The sequence below is a fragment of the Elephantulus edwardii genome, unplaced genomic scaffold (genome assembly GCF_000299155.1).
Source record: "Elephantulus edwardii isolate Elephantulus edwardi_28Jun2011 unplaced genomic scaffold, EleEdw1.0 scaffold00009, whole genome shotgun sequence".
NCBI lineage: Eukaryota > Metazoa > Chordata > Mammalia > Macroscelidea > Macroscelididae > Elephantulus > Elephantulus edwardii.
Genome location: NW_006399759.1, coordinates 35,458,690 through 35,476,118, shown reverse-complemented (window position 1 = coordinate 35,476,118; position 17,429 = coordinate 35,458,690). Strand labels below are relative to the sequence as shown.

The following is a 17,429-nucleotide window of genomic DNA, read 5'->3' as shown; positions in this document are numbered from 1 at the left end:
GGGGGGGGGGGGGCGGGAGAGGGATGCAACAATGAATGAATGGAATTCCAAAATCTCTGTAGATGTTCACTGAAATGAAAAATAAAGAAATTAAATTTTAAAAAAAAGCACTGGTGTAATTGTTAAAATAAACACCTCATGTCAATTGGCAAATACCAGCTGCCCAGGCCTCTTCACAGCTGTACAGCAGGCCCCCAGCATCCTTCAGTGGCCAGTGCCTGCCAGTAGGAAATCTAAGACCTGGCAGACATGGAATGTGACCTGGGAACCACCTGGAAAGAGACATTAAGCAGTATCTGTTAAGCATTGCAATTTCATTTGCCAGTTGTGAGAGATCATTTGTATTTGAGAGCCTCCATGGATCAAGGTATAGTGGGTATTTTTTGGATTCCTAAATAAAAGGTTAGGGAGTTCTGGTGGCCTAGAGGCAAGAAGCTGTACTTCAATCTCAAAGACACATGGTTCGAATCCACCAGCTACTCCTCAGGAAAAAGATGGGCAATCTCCTCCCATGCATTAACTGCCTCTGAAAACCTGCCAGAGTGTCAGCTATGGGCCGGTTCCAATTCAACAATGCACACCAACAACAAAAGATTGGTAGTTCAAATCCACCAGTCACTCCATTGGAGAAGATCAGATAATCTGCTCTCACGAGTCTTACAACCTCAAAAACACAGAAGGGTCTCCACGGGTAGGAACTGATTTGAAAGCAGTTCAGTTTGGTTTGAGATCAGTGTATAGGTTAAGTAGACTGTAGGATATTGCTCTGCTGAGTGTCAAGAGAAAAGAAACAAGGAACAAAAAGGCTTGGTGCACATCAAAGAACAGTTTTCATCAGTGATGGCAATAATGATGCAGCTGTAATCGTCATGCTGTTGTTGCTGCTGGTGGTAAGTGCCGTAGGGTCGACTATGCCTCACAGTAACCCTCTACACAATGGATCTAAAGCTTGGCTGATCCCATGCCATCCTCACCGTGTCTGATACACTTGACCCCACTATTCCAGTCACCGTGTCACTCTATCCTGTCTAGGTTCTTCCTCTCTTTCTCTGACCTTTCCCAGCATAATGTCTTCTTCCAAGGACTGGCTCCTCCTACAACATGCCCAAAGTATGTGAGATGAAGTTTCACTATCCTTCCTTCTAAAGAGCTCTCCTGCTGCGCTTTCTCAAAGACGTGTATCTGTGTGTACTTTTGGTGGTGGAATATCCAGTACTCTTCTCCAACACCACAGTTCAAAGGCAGTTTCTTCTTCTGTCACTGAACAATTTTCAGAAGCATAGAAAGTAATTGAAAAGACCATGACTTAGATCAGGCACAGGCTATGATATTAATTATTAATTTTGCTTTGTCTTCCTGAGCTGCCCTGAGAAATCTTCTGTTTCGTTCCTTAACTTCTTGATTTTTTATGTTTGCTTTGGCTTCTCAGCGCTCTAGTGCAATATGCAGAGTCTCCGCTGACATCCAACTTGGTCTTTTCTTCCTCCTCTTTCTTTGTAATGACCTTTTACATTCTTCATGGATGATACTCTTGATATCCTCCCACAGCTCATGTGCTCTTTGCTTATTAGTGCTCAAGGCCTCAAACTTGTTCCTGAGATGGTCTTTAAATTCTAATGGCATTTACTTGAGGTCAAACATTGTTTCTTGTGAATTTTCTTTCACTTCAGTTTGAACTTGCATATGTGTAGTTGATTGTCTGTTCCACTATCAACACCTGGCCTAGTTTACACAGCTGATACTGAGCTTCTCTAGTGATTCCCCCCCCAGATATAATCAATCTGATTCCTGTGTACACATCAGGAGACGTTTATGTATATATAGCCACTGTGTTTCTTATTAAAGATATCTGCAATGACTAAATTATTGATTATAATTGTAATAAATTATTGCTGTATCTCCAGTCTCATTTCTGTCACCAAGTCCATGTTTTCCTGATACTGATCCTTCTTCCTGGTTCCCAACTTTTGCACTCCAGTCACCCATTATTATTAATGTATCTTGATTGCATGTTCAATCGATTTCTGACTGCAAAATTTGGTAAAAATCATCCATTTCCTCCTCTTTGACTCTGGTTGTTGGTGTACATATTTGAATGATAGTGGTATTAATATTAATGGGTCTTCTTTCTAGGTATATGGATATTATCCTGTCACTCACAACATTGAATTTCAAGATGGATCTAAAAATGGTCTTTTTAACTTTGAATATGACCACATTTTTTCCTCACCTTTTCATTTCCTGCATAGATTACGTGATTGTCTAATTCAAAATGTCCCATGGCAATCCATTTTGTTTCACCAATGCCTAGTATGTCAATATTTATGTGTTCCATTTTTTCCTTAACAGCATCAAATTTTCTTTTTTTTTAACAACATCAAATTTTCATACATTCATACTTCTCATATCCCACGTTCCAATCACTAGTGTCTCTTTGCAACTGTTCCTCCTTCTTTGTGATTCCCAATATGAGGGTTCAGCCTCTGATACCATATCTGCTAGTCTATTCTAAGTGTGCTTTATTGTACATAGAGTTTTCAGTTAGACAACGACTAAGGTTGATAGGAGAATTGATGCCTTTGAGTTGTAGTGCTCCATGGACTACCAAGAGAACAAACAAGTCTGTCTTAGAGAGGGTAAAACCAAGCTGCTGATTGGAGACAAGGATTTTGAAGCTCCATTTCACATTGTCGGAGCATGTTACCAGGAGGGGCCAGTCTTTGGAGAAAGACAGCACGCTCAGAAGGACGGAGGGACGATGCATGAAAGGAAGACTTTGTATAAAATGGATTGACACAGTGACGGGGGTAGGTGTGTTGGAGACAGTGAGATCGGCTCAAGATAAGACAAGGTGCAGAGATATTGTACTACAGAGGGTTGCTGCTATGAGTTGCCAGTGACTCAACAGCACCTAACAACAACAAATGATTAACAAGCTTGACTTCCATTTTTGAGCTGATACTATTGTAATATTCTCTTTAAAAAGATGTGTCAGTTGGAAAGGGCTTCAATTTCAATACTTGTCATGTTGTTCTGTGCTGTCAGGCCAGGACCTACTCATAGCTGCCCTCCAGTGGGTTTTCAAAGGCCGTAAATTGCCCAGGAGATTACCCATCTTCCTCCCTCAGAGCAGCTAGCTGGTTGGTTAGAACCACATGCCTTTGAGTTGGCAGTGCAACTCCTTAGTAAGCCACCAAATGCCTCTACAGGACCCTATGTTTTCAAATGTTTGGAATACACCTTCCCAGTTGACTCTATATCTACACAAAGGGGTTTTATTGAGCACTTTTCCCTCCTAAGCCCTTCATGGACATATTTCCTTGGAATTACACATGTTTTATTCTCTTTAATCAGAAATTATCATAAGACATTATGGTGCCTCAAAATACCCTAAAAAAATAAATAAAATAAAATAAAATAAAAAGCCTAGCTTCCTATCTGATACCTTGCAATGAATAACAAGGAGGGTGTTTTTTTTGGGCTTGCTGCGTGATGCAAAGCTCTATGCTGCCCCCTGCTGTCATAGCTGTGTTTTGCAGTCATCTCCAACTATCTATCCAGCCCACTTATTTTCAGAAACCTGATCCACGAAAAGCACCTTCTCTTAAAGTACAGCTAGTAAAAGCTATAGAATGAAGACAAATAAAGCCCATACTTCTAAATGTATATCCAATGCTTACTATTCCCTCAAATTCCTGAAATCCAAAGTGGAAATGCAGAGTTTACATTTAGGTGAGGGCTTTTGTGTTTGGTTGGTTGTTTGGGATTTGGGTTTTAACCAGCTTACAGTTTGATTGGCTAAAGTTAAGTTGTTTAAGTGAGATGTTTTTCCTTTGCCAAAAACACTTTCTGAAGAAAACAGAAATGGCACTCTTAGAAATGGTTCAAGTCCCTGGCTCCATATCCTTGTCCTCAAGATTAAGATGAGTCATGGCCTTTCAAGGAGCTCTGATGGCCTAGTGGGTAAAGTGTTGTGCTGCTAACCTGAAGGAACATGGTTCAAATCTGTTAGCTTCTCATCAAAAGAAAGATGTACAACATCCTCCGGTGTAATCTACAACCTCTGAAAACATGCTGGAGGGGCAGCTATGAGTTGGTTCCAACTCGATGGCACATAACAACAATAATATAGTCTCTCTGAATCTTCAGTAACTACACTTATAATTCAGATATGGACAGATCAATTTATGTTATATTTAAAATGACTAAAACAAATGAACCGTTTTTAAACATTACGTGCTATAGAACTGCTATTTAAAAGCCGCATTGCCATGGGAAAGTCTGCTATTAGAGACCTCTCCAAAGTACTGAAGAGCAATGGTGTCTCTCTGGAGACTAAGGTGCGTTTGATACAGGACATGGTCTTTGCAATCATTTGTTATGCGTCAGAGAGTTGGACAATGACCAAGGAGGATAGAAGGAGAATTGATGCCTTTGAGCTTGGTGCTGGAGAAGAGTATTGAGGTACCATGGACTGCTAGGAAAACAAACAGATCCATCCTGGAAAGGGTTAAATCAGGTGGCTCCTTGGAGGCAAGGATTCTGAGGCTCTGTCTAACATACTTTGGACAGATTGTTAGGAGACCATGATGTCCTTGGAGAAGGACATCATGCTTGGGAGGGTGGAGGGACAGCGCAGGAGGGGAAGGTCCTCTATGAGGTGGATTGATTCAGTGACTGGGATAATTGGGATGGGAGTGTCAGAGATAGTGCGGTTGGGACAGGACAGAGCGGAGTTTAGGGCTGTTGTACATAGAGTCGCTATGAGTCGCAAGCAACTCGATGGCACCTAACAACAACAACAATCCTAAAATTATGAAATCATCTCCAAAACGCTAGAGCATTAGGCTGATAACTAAATGATTGGTGGTTTTAACTTATAAGGTGCATTAAGGGAAAGATGTGACACTCTCTCTGCTCTGTAAAGATTTACAGCCTTGGAAACTCTAAGGGGCAGTTATATTCTGTCCTACAGTGTTGCTGGCCTAGTGGGCAAGAAGCTGTCCTGCAATCTGGAAGGCAGATGGTTGGAAGCCACCAGGTGCTCCGCAGGAGAAGGGTGGACAATCTCCTCCCGTGCGATTAACTGCCTCTGAAAACCTGCCAGAGGGTCACCCATGGGTTGGGTTTCAACTCAATGGTAGTCAACAACAATAACAACAGGGTTACTATGTGTTGGAATAAACTCAACGGCAGTGCTGATGGAATTGCTGAGAATTACTAAGGAGGTTTCTGGGGAGAAACTGAGAGGATTCAGGAGTTTATTAAACCAAGCCTCAGACCTGGGGCTGCATGCAGAGCAGGCACAGGGAGGCCAGACACCAGGCAATTCTGTCGCCAGGCAAGTCATTTTATTCATTGTCCATATGCTTGGACAAGACATTCAGTCTCTTTGACGCATTGGGGTTGTTTTTAATGTTTTTGTTTCTCATTCAAAATGAAACTAACACTATTTACCTCATAAGATGGTGAGGAGGTCTTCTGGCCAAAATGGCAACTTCATCCAACTCACCACACCATTATTACCCTAGAGCAAAGAACCAAGATATGATGTCAACAGGCACAGTGCACAGTCTGGAACCCTGAACCTCAAATGAAAGCTTAAGGAACTAGAGTGAACACCAGCTGGAAGGAGAAACTGACTACAAGCAGTGAAGGTGCAGAGATGAAGTACAGGGGCCAGTCAGCCAGCCTGGCACAGCTTGGCTATCTTAAGACAAAAAGAGCCACAATCCCAGGGGAGAAACACAGAAGTCAGTGTCCCAGAGTGATGAGTAGGATGCAGAATGAATGTACAGACATGTTCAGAGTAAAGTAAAATCCTGAGTGCTATCTTTTGCCGAAGGGAAAACCACAAGCATCCTTACCTGGTAACAAAGAAAGCGTGCTGTGAATAGATCAGGAAAAACAAAATGTTACCTGTAAAGGGACGCTAATAAAAAGGCCAAGCCCTAAGGGAGCTCTGTTGGCCTAGTGGCAAGAAGCTGCTCTGCACTTCCCAAAGGTGCATGGCTCAAATCAACCATATGCTCCACTGCAGAAGTGAGGGGGCAATCTCCTACTGTGCCAGCTGGGTCCGATTCGACAGCACTCATTAAGTAAGTAAGTAAGTAAGTAATACATGCATACATACATACATACCGAGCTCTAATTTCTCAGCAGAAACCCTGTAGACAAGGGGATGATGGGATGGCAAAGTTAACCAAAAATTATATATCCAGTAAAACTGGCCCTCAAGTATGAAAGCAAACTTGGGACCTATGTAGAGAAACAGAAATTGACAGAAAGTATAAAACCCAGACCAGCCTAACAAGGAAGACAAAAGGGAGTCCTCTGGGTAGAGAGCCAACATCAGACACCGTTTGCTGAGATTAAGACATTCCTCACCAGGAAATGAGGCAGATACAGAATCAAATTAAAGTTACAACTAGAAATAGGGAACTGGAGACATCAATCTGTAAATTATAACAATGTCAAAACAAAAAGAGGGACTAAATGGTGTAGCTACAGAATTTTCATGTGGTAAGGCAATGACAGTAATATTAAGATTGAATAGACTACTTTAAAACCGTTTTAAGGCCCATTTCTCTCCCCAGGAAATTCTGGAGGGGAGGGTGGATATTATCACAAATTTCTCTACAACAGGGAGGTCTGGTGACTTGGTAGTGAGAAATTGTGCTACCAATCCAAGGGCATGTGGTTCTAATCCACCAGCTGCTGCATACGAGAAAAATGGGCACTCCTCCTCAGAGGCCATTTACTGCCTCTGAAAATCAACTGCAGGGTCAGTTCCAACTGACAGTACATAACAACAACTATACTGGGATGAGGGCCAGCAGCCTGGGCCCTCTCATCTCTCTCTCCTGGCATGAAACCATTGTCTCATGAGCAAAGGCAAGAGGGGTCAGGGCCCGGTATTCCCAGGTCATGAAACATACAGTAGAGCCCTCAGTGCACAAATGAAGTCTTGGCTAGATGAAGGGAAACTTCACTTCTTGATGCCACCTCTTGAGCATTCACTCTCTCAGAATTTAGCTTCTGGAAGCTGGAGCAGGAAGAGACTCACTGGGGTCCTGTTCCTTTCATGAGAAAAGCCCTCTATCTGAGTGTTAGACAGAGACAGAGCCCTCTATCCTGTGTCCCTGGCTGCAGCACTCTGAAATCTCCACACCACTGAACTCTGAAATGTGGGAAGAGGGAGAAATTTCATCTTGGTCACCAAATTTCCATAGTGTTTACAAACGGAGTTAATCTTAATTTGCTATACACCCTAGAGCACTGTCTCCAGAGGCTGTAAATGGCAGCATGTGTTTGTTTTAAACTTTTCACCACCTTTACTGGGTCCACAAAATGCCTAATGCTACTGGTCTATCAGTAGTCAGTCTCCTCTAATTGAGCATATAGGTTGTTGTTGTTGTTTGCTATTGAGTTAAACTGACTCATAGCTGACCCTTCAGTGAGTTTTCAGAGGCTTTACATAGCAGGAGGAGATCCATCTTTCTCCCTCCGAGCAGCTGGTGGATTTGAACTATATGCCTTAGAGTTGGCACTGCATCTTTTCACCACAAGCCCACCAGAAATCTCTTTGAGTGTATTTATGTGGGAAAGCAGAGAATATCAGAGGAATGTCTGTGTTTCGTTGCGTATGGAAAGGCATTTGATGGTGTGGATCACAACAAACTGTGGGTGACTCTGAGAAGAATGGGAATCCCAGAAAACTTGATTGTACTTATGTGAAATCTGTACTTGGACCAGAAAGTAATCATCAGAACAGAGCAAGGAAGCACTGCAGGTTCAAAACAAGGAAAAGTGTTCCCCAGGGATACATCCTATATTGATATTGTTTTCAATATATTCAGAACAGATCATTTGGGAGGCTGAGCTTTATGAGGAGGAATGTGGCATCAGTATTGGAGAAAGACTCATCAACAATCTGCTTTAGGTAGATGACACAACCCTGCTTGCTGAAACTGAGGAGGACCTGAGGGCATTTGCTGCAGAAGGTCAAGGACTGAAGCATTGAATATGGATTGAATCTCAACATCAGGAAAACAAAAATTCTCACTACTGGGCCAATAGAGGGCGAAGAGACTGAGATTGTTAACACCTTCACCTTGCTTGGCTCCATAATCAACACTCTTGGTACCAACAGCCAGGAAATCAAAAGTCAAATTGTATTAGAAAAATCTGCTGTCAGAGACCTCTCCAGAGTATTGAAGAGCAATGATGTCAGTCTACAGTCTAAGGTGCACCTGATCCAGGCCATAGTCTTCACAGTTACTTGCTATGCGTCAGAGAGCTGGACAATGACTAAGGATGATGGAAGAAGAGTCAATATCTTTGAGCTGTGGTGCTGGAGAAGAGTATTGAATATACCATGGATTGCTAAGAGAATAAACAGGTTTATCCTGGAGAAGGTGAAACCAGGATGCTCCTTGGAGGCAAAGATTTTGAAGCTCTGTCTGATATATTTTGGGCATGTTGCCAGGAGTGACTAGTCCTTGGAGAGGGACATCATGCTTGGAAGGCTGGAGAGACAGCGCAGGAGGGGAAGACCCTCGATGAGATGGATTGACTCAGTGACTGGGGTAATGGGGGTTGGTGTGTCAGAGATAATGAAATTGACTCAGAATAGAGCAGGATTTAGAGCTGTTGTACATAGGGACACAATGAGCTGGAGTTGACTCAATGTAACAGCATCTCTAGGCCTTGGAAAAATACTCTGCTGGGAGAAGTGGGGGAAAAAAGACTTTCAATGAGATGGATTAGCACAGTGACTACTGCAGAGTATATCAAAGATCATGAAAATGGTACAAGATAGGGCAAAATTTTGATCTGTCACTGAATTACAGTAGACTCAATAGGATCAAGTGTGTCAGAGATGGTGAGGTTGGCTCAAAATAGAGCAAAGTTCAGAGCCATTGTTCATAAGGTCGCTGTGAGTCATAGTCAACAATGGCAGTTAAAAACAACTTTTAGGTTCTCTCTTCTGTCCTATTGATCTTCACCAAAACTAGTCTTAATTTCTATAGATATTCAATTGATCTAAAATCAGGTAGCCTGATTTCTCCCAACTTACTCTTCAAAATTGTTCTAGCCATTCTAGTTTCTTTGCTTTTTCATATGAATTTTAGAATGATATTATTGGGGGGGGTGTGCAGACGTGCACACACACAGTCTCATCAGAATTTAGGAAAAAAATCAAACTCGCTCCTGTCAAATCAAAACCAACTCATAGCTTGCCCACTTGCAGGTCTTCGGAGGCTGTAAATGGCACAGCTTGGCCTCCATTTTCATTGAGAGGTTGGTAGATTCAAACTGCCAGCAGTGATGTCCTTCTCCAAGGTCTGCTCTCTCCTTGCAATATGCCCAAAGTATGTGAGACAGACCTTCAAAATCCTTGACTCAAAGAAACAGCCTGGTTTTGACCCTCTCCAGGAAAAACCTGTTTGTTCTCTTAGCAGTCCATGATAGATTCAATACCCTTTCCCAGAACCATAACTCAAAGGTATCAATTCTTCCATCATCCTTAGTCATTGTCCAGATGTCTCATGTCTAGCAAGTAATTGCAAAGACCATGGCTTGGATCAGGAACACCTTAGTCTCTAGCCTAACATCATTGCTCTTCAGTACTCTGGAGAGGTCCCTGACAGCAGCCTTTCCCTTTGATTTTTTTTTTTAATGTCCTGGCTGCTGGTACCAAGACTGTTAACAATCTCCATTTCTTCTCTATCAAGTTGTTACCAGTTGGCCCAGCAGTGGGAATCTTTGTTTCCTTGATATTGGGCTTCAATCCATATTGAAGGCTGCAGTGACTTATCCCTGGTGTACACCTTTCCTAATTTTGAACCATGCACTGTTTCCTTGCCCTGCTGGCTCCTTAGCTCTCCCGGATACAGTCTAGTAGCTGCCTGCTGGACTTTGAAGAAAGGGGCCAAGACTACCTACGTGGGCAAGGCACAGACCCAAGCAGCTCTCTTCTTCCTCACTCCTGGCCATCTACGCAAACACTGAGGAAGGGCCCGCCCATACAGGGTACACAGGGAGCTGGTGTTGCCAGGGTGACAGTCAACATGGGCAGGAACTCAAAACACAGCTGGCCTCAAAAGCTCTCCAAGGTTTGGAGTGCGAGGTCAATGGGCCCCGAGTGGGCAGTGAGGAGCATCCTTGCACCGCTCTCAGAACTAGGAAGGGCCTTGGGGCGGGTAATCGCACACCCATTCACAGAGGGCAGGTCTGTGATCGAGGTGTGCAGGAGCACATGCACACACACACACACACACACACACACACACACACACACACTCTCTGCAACCATGGTGAACCACCCCAGCCCTGGGTTCCAGAGAACCACATCTGCGGGATACCGATTGCCCCCTACAAATCTGCAGGCCTCAGTCTCCCCAGCAGCTCCTGCTGGGCCTGTGAGGCGCAGGGGTCCAGCTCACAGCAGCCGCCAAGAACCCCAGGTGCCCAAGACCAACAATGGGACCTTGGGAGCAGAGGGAGTTCGGGAAGATCAGCTGTGGAGGGAGCGTGTGGAAGCCGAGCAACGGAGTCTGCAGCGCTGGTGAGTCCCAGCCCCGCTGGCCGATGCACTCTGTCGCTGCCCTCCCCTCTCCCCTCTCCCCCACTAAGAGGAAGAAGTTCTTGAAATGCGCAGAGGCCTGATCTTGATCGTCCCCAGGCTAGAGTCTGGGGAGCTTCAACATGCAGGAGACCCAAGGATGAGAAAGAGAAAGTGAGGCAAAGGGTATTGCTGCAAAAAGAGTGATCTTCGCCAGGAACAGAGATGAAAGAAGACGTGGCAGAGAGGGAAGAACTTGGGAGACGGATGCAGCCTTGAGCTGAGCGGTGAGGGTAAGAGTGCAGAAGTGAGCAGAGCAGTCCTGCTAGCCAGGATGGAGGACTTGGAATGAAAGAGGAAGTCCAACAACCTCTCATTGCCATCATGTCAGAACTGACTCGGAGCTGACCCTCTAGTGGGTTTTCACAGGCAGTAAATCTCACAGGAGGAGATGGCTTATCTTTCTCCTGCGCAGCAGCTGATGAATTCGAACCCCGCGCCTTTGGGCTCACAGTGCAATTCCTTACTACTAGGACCAATGCTAAAACAGGAAGTCAGAGAGAGGTCTTTAACTGACAAGAAGGAATGAAAAGCATCCGGTTACCCATTCTCTCCCTTCCTCAACTATAGAATAACCCTTCCTGCTGACGCATATCAGATAGAAAGATGGTGAGAGATGACGTTCTTGTGATTTAAGACAAGGACTCTCTTTCAAGCATTCATTCAGTAAAAAAGCTATGTGCACAAAGCTTATTTGTAAAGTTCCAGTGGACATAAAGCCAGTCCTACCTGGCTTCAGAGTGCTTTGAATCACAGAAGGATGCTGAGAAAAGGCAAACACGTAAATATGTTTTGTTTTATAATGAGAGAAGGAAGGATAATGGGCACTTTTAAAAAATTTTTATTTTGTATTGGTTTGTTTATAAAGTTTGTATACAGCGTGTTTCTCACTATTCTTCATTCGCATTGTATTTCATACAATCATTTCCATGCATCATGTTTTATAAAATTAATCACCTTTGGACTATGCCCATTATTACCCTGTCCCCACCGGATCTTTCTCATTTTCTGTACACCCTCCCTTCATACACCAAATTGTACAATCAATGCTGTAATTTCAACTCTATCCATCCTCACTCCTCTGTTCTTACCCCTTCTCCCACTTGGTTCCACATATGTTTTACAAGTTATTCTTCTATTTTTACAGTAATGGCTTTATGCAGTATTTGTCCTTATGAGACTGAGTTAGTTCACTCAGCATAATGCTCTCCAGTCTCTCCCAAGTTATACAGTATTTTTCAGAATTGTTGCTCCTGACTGTTGCATAGTATTCCATTGTGTGAATGTACCACAATTTCTCAATCCATTCAAATATAGTTGGACATGTAAACTGTTTCCATGTTCTTAGGATGGTGAATTGTGCTGCTATGAACACTGAACATTGGTCAGGATAGAATGGTGTTTAAGACTCTTGTACATAGGGTCACTATGAGTTGCAAATGACTTGATGGCACATAAGAACAACAACAACATAATGAACACTGGTGTCCAAATCTCTGTTCATGTCTCAGTTCTAATTTCCTTGGAGTATATTACTGGTAGTGTGACACCTGAATCATACTGAGTTTCTGTGTTCAACTTTTTGAGGAAACACTAAATTGCCTTCCAGAGTGGTTGTACCATTTTACAATCCTAGAAGTGTATGAGAGTTCCTAACCCCCCCCCCCATCCTCTCCAACATTTACTCCTTGCTGAATGGGAACCTTTCTGATACAGATTTCACAAAATGGCTTCTCCAAGGAAATGACATATAAGTTGAGACCTGAAATACAGTAAAAGAGGTAAAAAAGAAATTAGACATATTGAAACAACAAACAAAACATATCCCAAAGAAATAAGAGCTGCAGCACAAAATGACATATTCACACCAGTATTTATTGCCATATTATTTACAATAGACAACCAAGTGTCCATCAACAGACCAATGGTAAAAGTAATTGGTAAATGGTACATTCACATGATGGAGTATTATGAATCATTTAAAAAACTTTCAAGAGTTTGTGAGATACTTTGCAATATGGATGAATCTAAAATTTTACTGAGTGGTGTAAGTCAATGACAAAAGGACAATTATGGTATAAGACCACTAATATAAAAGGCTAAGGCAATGTTTATACGCAGACAGAAACAACTTCGGAGGGTGAACAGAGATGAGAAAGGAGCAAAAATTAATAAGCAGACAAGTTGGGTGAATGGGAAGGCAATTTTAAAAATAAATAAGCAAAGAATGATCCAGTACCACTGAAAAACAAAAATCAGTTCAACATTAAATACAGAATGTTCATGTGGCCAAAGCAGTCAGTGATGGAAGAGGGCCACACTGCTTACACTCATAAAAATGTCATTTTTTTCCCTTCAAGTATAATTAGGCGCTGTATTATTGCTGAATAGTGTCCTTCCCAAATTTCACACCTATCTGAAACCTCAGAACGTGTGACCTTATTTGGAAATAGGGTCTTTGCAGATGTGATTAGTGAAAGATTTTCAGATAAAATCTTCATGGACTTAGATTGGGCTCTAAATACAGTGACTTGTGCCCTTTTAAGAAAAGGACACAGAGACACAGGGGAAGGACAATATGAAGACAAGGAAGATGCTGGAGTTACACTGTAGAAGTCAGGAATGACTAGGATCTATAAGAGGTTAGGAGGAGACAAAGAAGACTTTGTCCACTGGAGCTTTGGAGAATTACGGGCCCTCTGCCCCTTAATTTCCGATCTGTGAAAGAATACATTTCTGTCAAGTAATATTTTTTTTTCAGCCCTGGAAAACTAACACAGATGTCATCGGGGATTTTAAGCAGAGCCTGACATGATCTAGTTATATTAATACTTTGAAGTGACCATCTGGCCCTAGTGCTTAGAATGAACTGGAATGTGGGGGAGGTGGGGAGGATTAGCAAAGAGACTTTTTGAGAGGTTTGGACTCTGGTGATAAAAGTGAAGACAGAGATACATGGAAGAGTTAAGATTGATTTTGATGATAGGAATGAAGAGATTGCTGTAGAGGGAAAATGTGTATTGTGGATAGAATTCATATTTACCACCATGGGGTCTCATGCAGGTGATGGGGGAGGGAGTGCTGGCCAGGAGAGATGAGGAGCAGAAGGAGATGCTCATAGAGCAAGGCAGCAGAGTAACAGGACACAAGGGCCAAGACTCATGTTCCAAAAGGGGAGACCAACACCAAATCTATCAGTTACTTCTATAATGGGCAAGAGTCTCTCATCTGCTGTTTTGGGTAAAATGCTTGTCTGTCAGATATTATACTAAAGCTGGACATCCAAATTAAGATAGACTAGGGAGAAGGATTGACCATCCACTTCCAAAGTAACAGGTCTTCAAAGATTTTCTATACAATAGAGTACACTTAGATTAGAATAGCAAGTATGGCACCAGAGGCTGAGCCCTCACATAGGGAATCACAAAAGAGGCACAGTTATAGGCAGACTATGGAGGGTGGAATGTGAGAAGTGTGAATGTAAAAAAATTGGAGATTGTTAAGGATGAAATGGAACATATAAAGATTGACTTATTAGGCACTCGTGACATGAGATGGACTGGCATGAGACATTTTGAATCAGATAATCACGATCTGAAATGAAAAGATGAGAAAAAATAGAGCTGCATTCATAGTTAAAAAGGCCGTTTCTAGATCCATTTTGAAATCAATGTTGTGAGCGACAGGATAATATCCATAGGCATACACGGAAAATCTGTTAATACCACCATCACTCTGATATATGCACCAACAACTGGAGCCAAAGAGGAGGAAACAGATGATTTCTACTATCTTTTGCAGTCAGAAATTAATGAAACAATCAAACGAAATGCATCAATAATAATACAAAGTTGAATATGTAAGTCAAGAATTGGAACTTGGGAAATCCACAGAAAAGGAGATAGGTTAGTGCTTTTCAGTGACTATAGAAAAAGAGTGAGAAATGACAGGGATTTTTCTCTGACATGACAAAAAATATTATATAGTGGTGATGTTGGTGTTGGTGTTGTTGTTGTTGTTTTCATGTACAATCAAGTCAGAACCAACCTATAGCTGCTCCTCCGGTGGGTTTCCAGAGGCTGTACATGGCACAGGAGGAGAATGGGCATCTTACTTCTGCAAAGCAGCTGGTGGATTCAAACCTCATGCCTTTGGGTTGACTACACAACTCCTTACCATGATGCAACCTAAATGTTCCTTGAAAGCAAGGATGGTGAAGCTTTATCTCACATATTTTGGGCATGTTTCTAGGAGAAGATATTCCTTAGAAAGGGACATCATGCTTGGAGATGTCAGCAAAAGAAAGGCAGACTCTCAATGAGGTGAATTAAAGCGGTGACTGAAGCAAAGGCCCTAGCTGTGTTAAAGACAATGAGGAAGGCACAGGATAGGGCAGGATTTGGGTCTGTTGTTCTTAGAGTGACTGTGAGTCATACTTAACTCAATGGCACCTAATAACAACAACAAGCCACCACTGTAGTCATTGTTTTATAAGAATAATAATCAGCATAAATCCAAATCCCCACTTGCTCACTTCTGACACCAGCTGCCTATGTAGCTTTTTTTCCCTGGCCCCAAACCACCTAGAACTACATCAGATTTCACAAGTTAAAAAGTCATTGTATGCTACATTGCCAGATAGAAAGATGCCAGCAAGTCTGGGAATAATCCGCAGGCTTCCTAACTTCTGACTTCCGGGCTCCCGCAACTCCTTTGGATAATGTACCAGAATGATTCACAGAGCTCATGAAAAGAGCTATGCTGCTATTGTTAAGGTTTTATTATAAAGGATCCAAGTGAAAATCAGTATAAAGAAGAAAGGTATAACTGAGCCAGCCGAGTAACATCATCAACTCTTCTGTTTGAAAGTTCCCTGTTGGATGAAAATGAACTTTTATATCCAAGAAGGATAACTACTTGTGCTTTACTGATTATGCAAAGGCATGTGGCTGTGTGAATCATAACAAATTATGGCTAACATTAAGAAGGATGGGAATCCCAGAACAATCGTAGTCATGTGAAACCTCTACATAGATCAATAAGCAGTTGTCTGAGCATGGTTTAAAACCAGGAAAAGTGCACATCAGGGTTGTATCGTTTCTCCATACCTGTTCAACTGTATGCTGAGAAAATCATTCAGGAAGCCGGATTCTATTAATAAGAATGTAGTATCAGGATTGGAGGAAGACTCTTCAACTATCTGACCAATACAGATGACACAACCTTGCTTGCAGAAAGTGAAGAGGGCTTGAAATGCTTCCTACAGAACATACGACTACAGCCTTCAATATGGATTACATCTCAAAATCAAGAAAGCAAAAAGCCTCACCACTAGACCAATAGGAATATTATCATGTTGTTGTTAGGTGCCGTTGAGTTGAGTACAACTCATAGAGACCCTATGAACAAAAGATCTGAAGCCTCCTCTATCCTGTGCCATCCTCACACTTCTTGACACACATTATACATCATCATAGATACAAAGAATATGTATCAACAATTTTACTTGGATCCACAATCAACACACATGGTAGCAATTATCAGGAAATCAAAAGATGTGTTGCATTTGGCAAATCTGCTGTCAATGACTTATCCAAAGTCTAAAGAGCAAGGATGTCAACTTAAAGACTAAGGTGCACCTGATTCAAGCCTTAGTATTTTCAATTATTTCCTGTGCATCTGGAAACTGAGCCATGACTAAGGAAGCAAACAAAGAATGAATGCCTTTGAGTTGTGGTGTTGGAGAAAAGTATTTAATATAATGGACTGCAAAAGGAACACATTTGTCTTGAAAGTAACCAGATTGTTTTTTAGAGATATGAATGATGAAACTTCATCTAACTTATTTTGGGCATATTTTCAGGAGAAACTAGTCCCTGGAGATAGATACTGTGTTGGGAAAAGTAGGAGATTAGCAAAAGAGAGGAAGACCCTAAAAAAGATAGATTAATACAATGACTACCACAGTGGGCTTGAGCGTGCAGAGATGAGGATGGTACAGGACAGGAAAGGTTTAGAGCTTTGTTCTTAGGATTTCTGTGATTCATTGTCAACTTGACAGCACCTAACAATGATGTCCCTTTCTAGACTTCAAGACTTTGTACTGCAGCCCCTCCTAACCCTTATCTTTTGCATACCTTCACTTTTGATTGTATTTTTCACAGTTCTTAAAGTAATTGTAGTATGTTGCTTCCATGGGTTCTCTGTGATTATCATATAATGAATTACAGAACCCACTAGAGGAAGAGTGCTATAGGGAAAGTTACTGGTGTCAGAAATGGAGAAGTTGGAGAATGGAGCTATAAATGACCTGTGTCTCCCAGGAACCAGCTTTGTGCATCAATTTCCTCATAATTTATCAATAGGAGAGCTGAGAACCCCAAAATGGCAGAAAACTTGCCTACAACAGCACAGCAAGCAGGCAGCAGAACAAGGATCAAGACCCAGTGTTACTGTCTCATACTTCATTGTTTACCTCTACGCCTTAGCACCCCCCGAGTTCAAGGTTAATTCAAAACCACAAATACTGAAACATAGCTTCCTCATTCATGCAAGGTAGACAATGGTGGGACAGTGTTCTCAAGATATTTTTTGAAGATGGAAAGAGATAGATTGGCATGATGGGAAAATATGAAGCACAAGAACTTCAAAGTGGGCAATAGAGTTATTAGAAAGGCTCAGGACTAACAGTGTTCAACGTCTCAGAAGAGGGAGCCTGAGAACGGGAAGATTCGTTCACATCTCTGGATAGAACAAATAGGCAACTTGAAAAGGAAAAAAGAAATCCTGTAAGAAATTAGAT

At 42.1% G+C, this 17,429-nt stretch overlaps 1 protein-coding gene across 1 annotated transcript in view; it reads left to right on the top strand.

Annotated features, from left to right (window-relative positions):
• Positions 1-10,316: 10,316 nt before the first annotated feature.
• The window catches only part of LOC102875980 (chromosome unknown open reading frame, human C2orf50), a 15,517-nt gene continuing 8,404 nt past the window's right edge, over positions 10,317-17,429 (top strand). The window contains exon 1 of the mRNA XM_006880678.1: positions 10,317-10,570. Coding sequence (XP_006880740.1) covers positions 10,317-10,570 — 254 coding nt within the window. The remainder of the gene's footprint in view (positions 10,571-17,429) is intronic.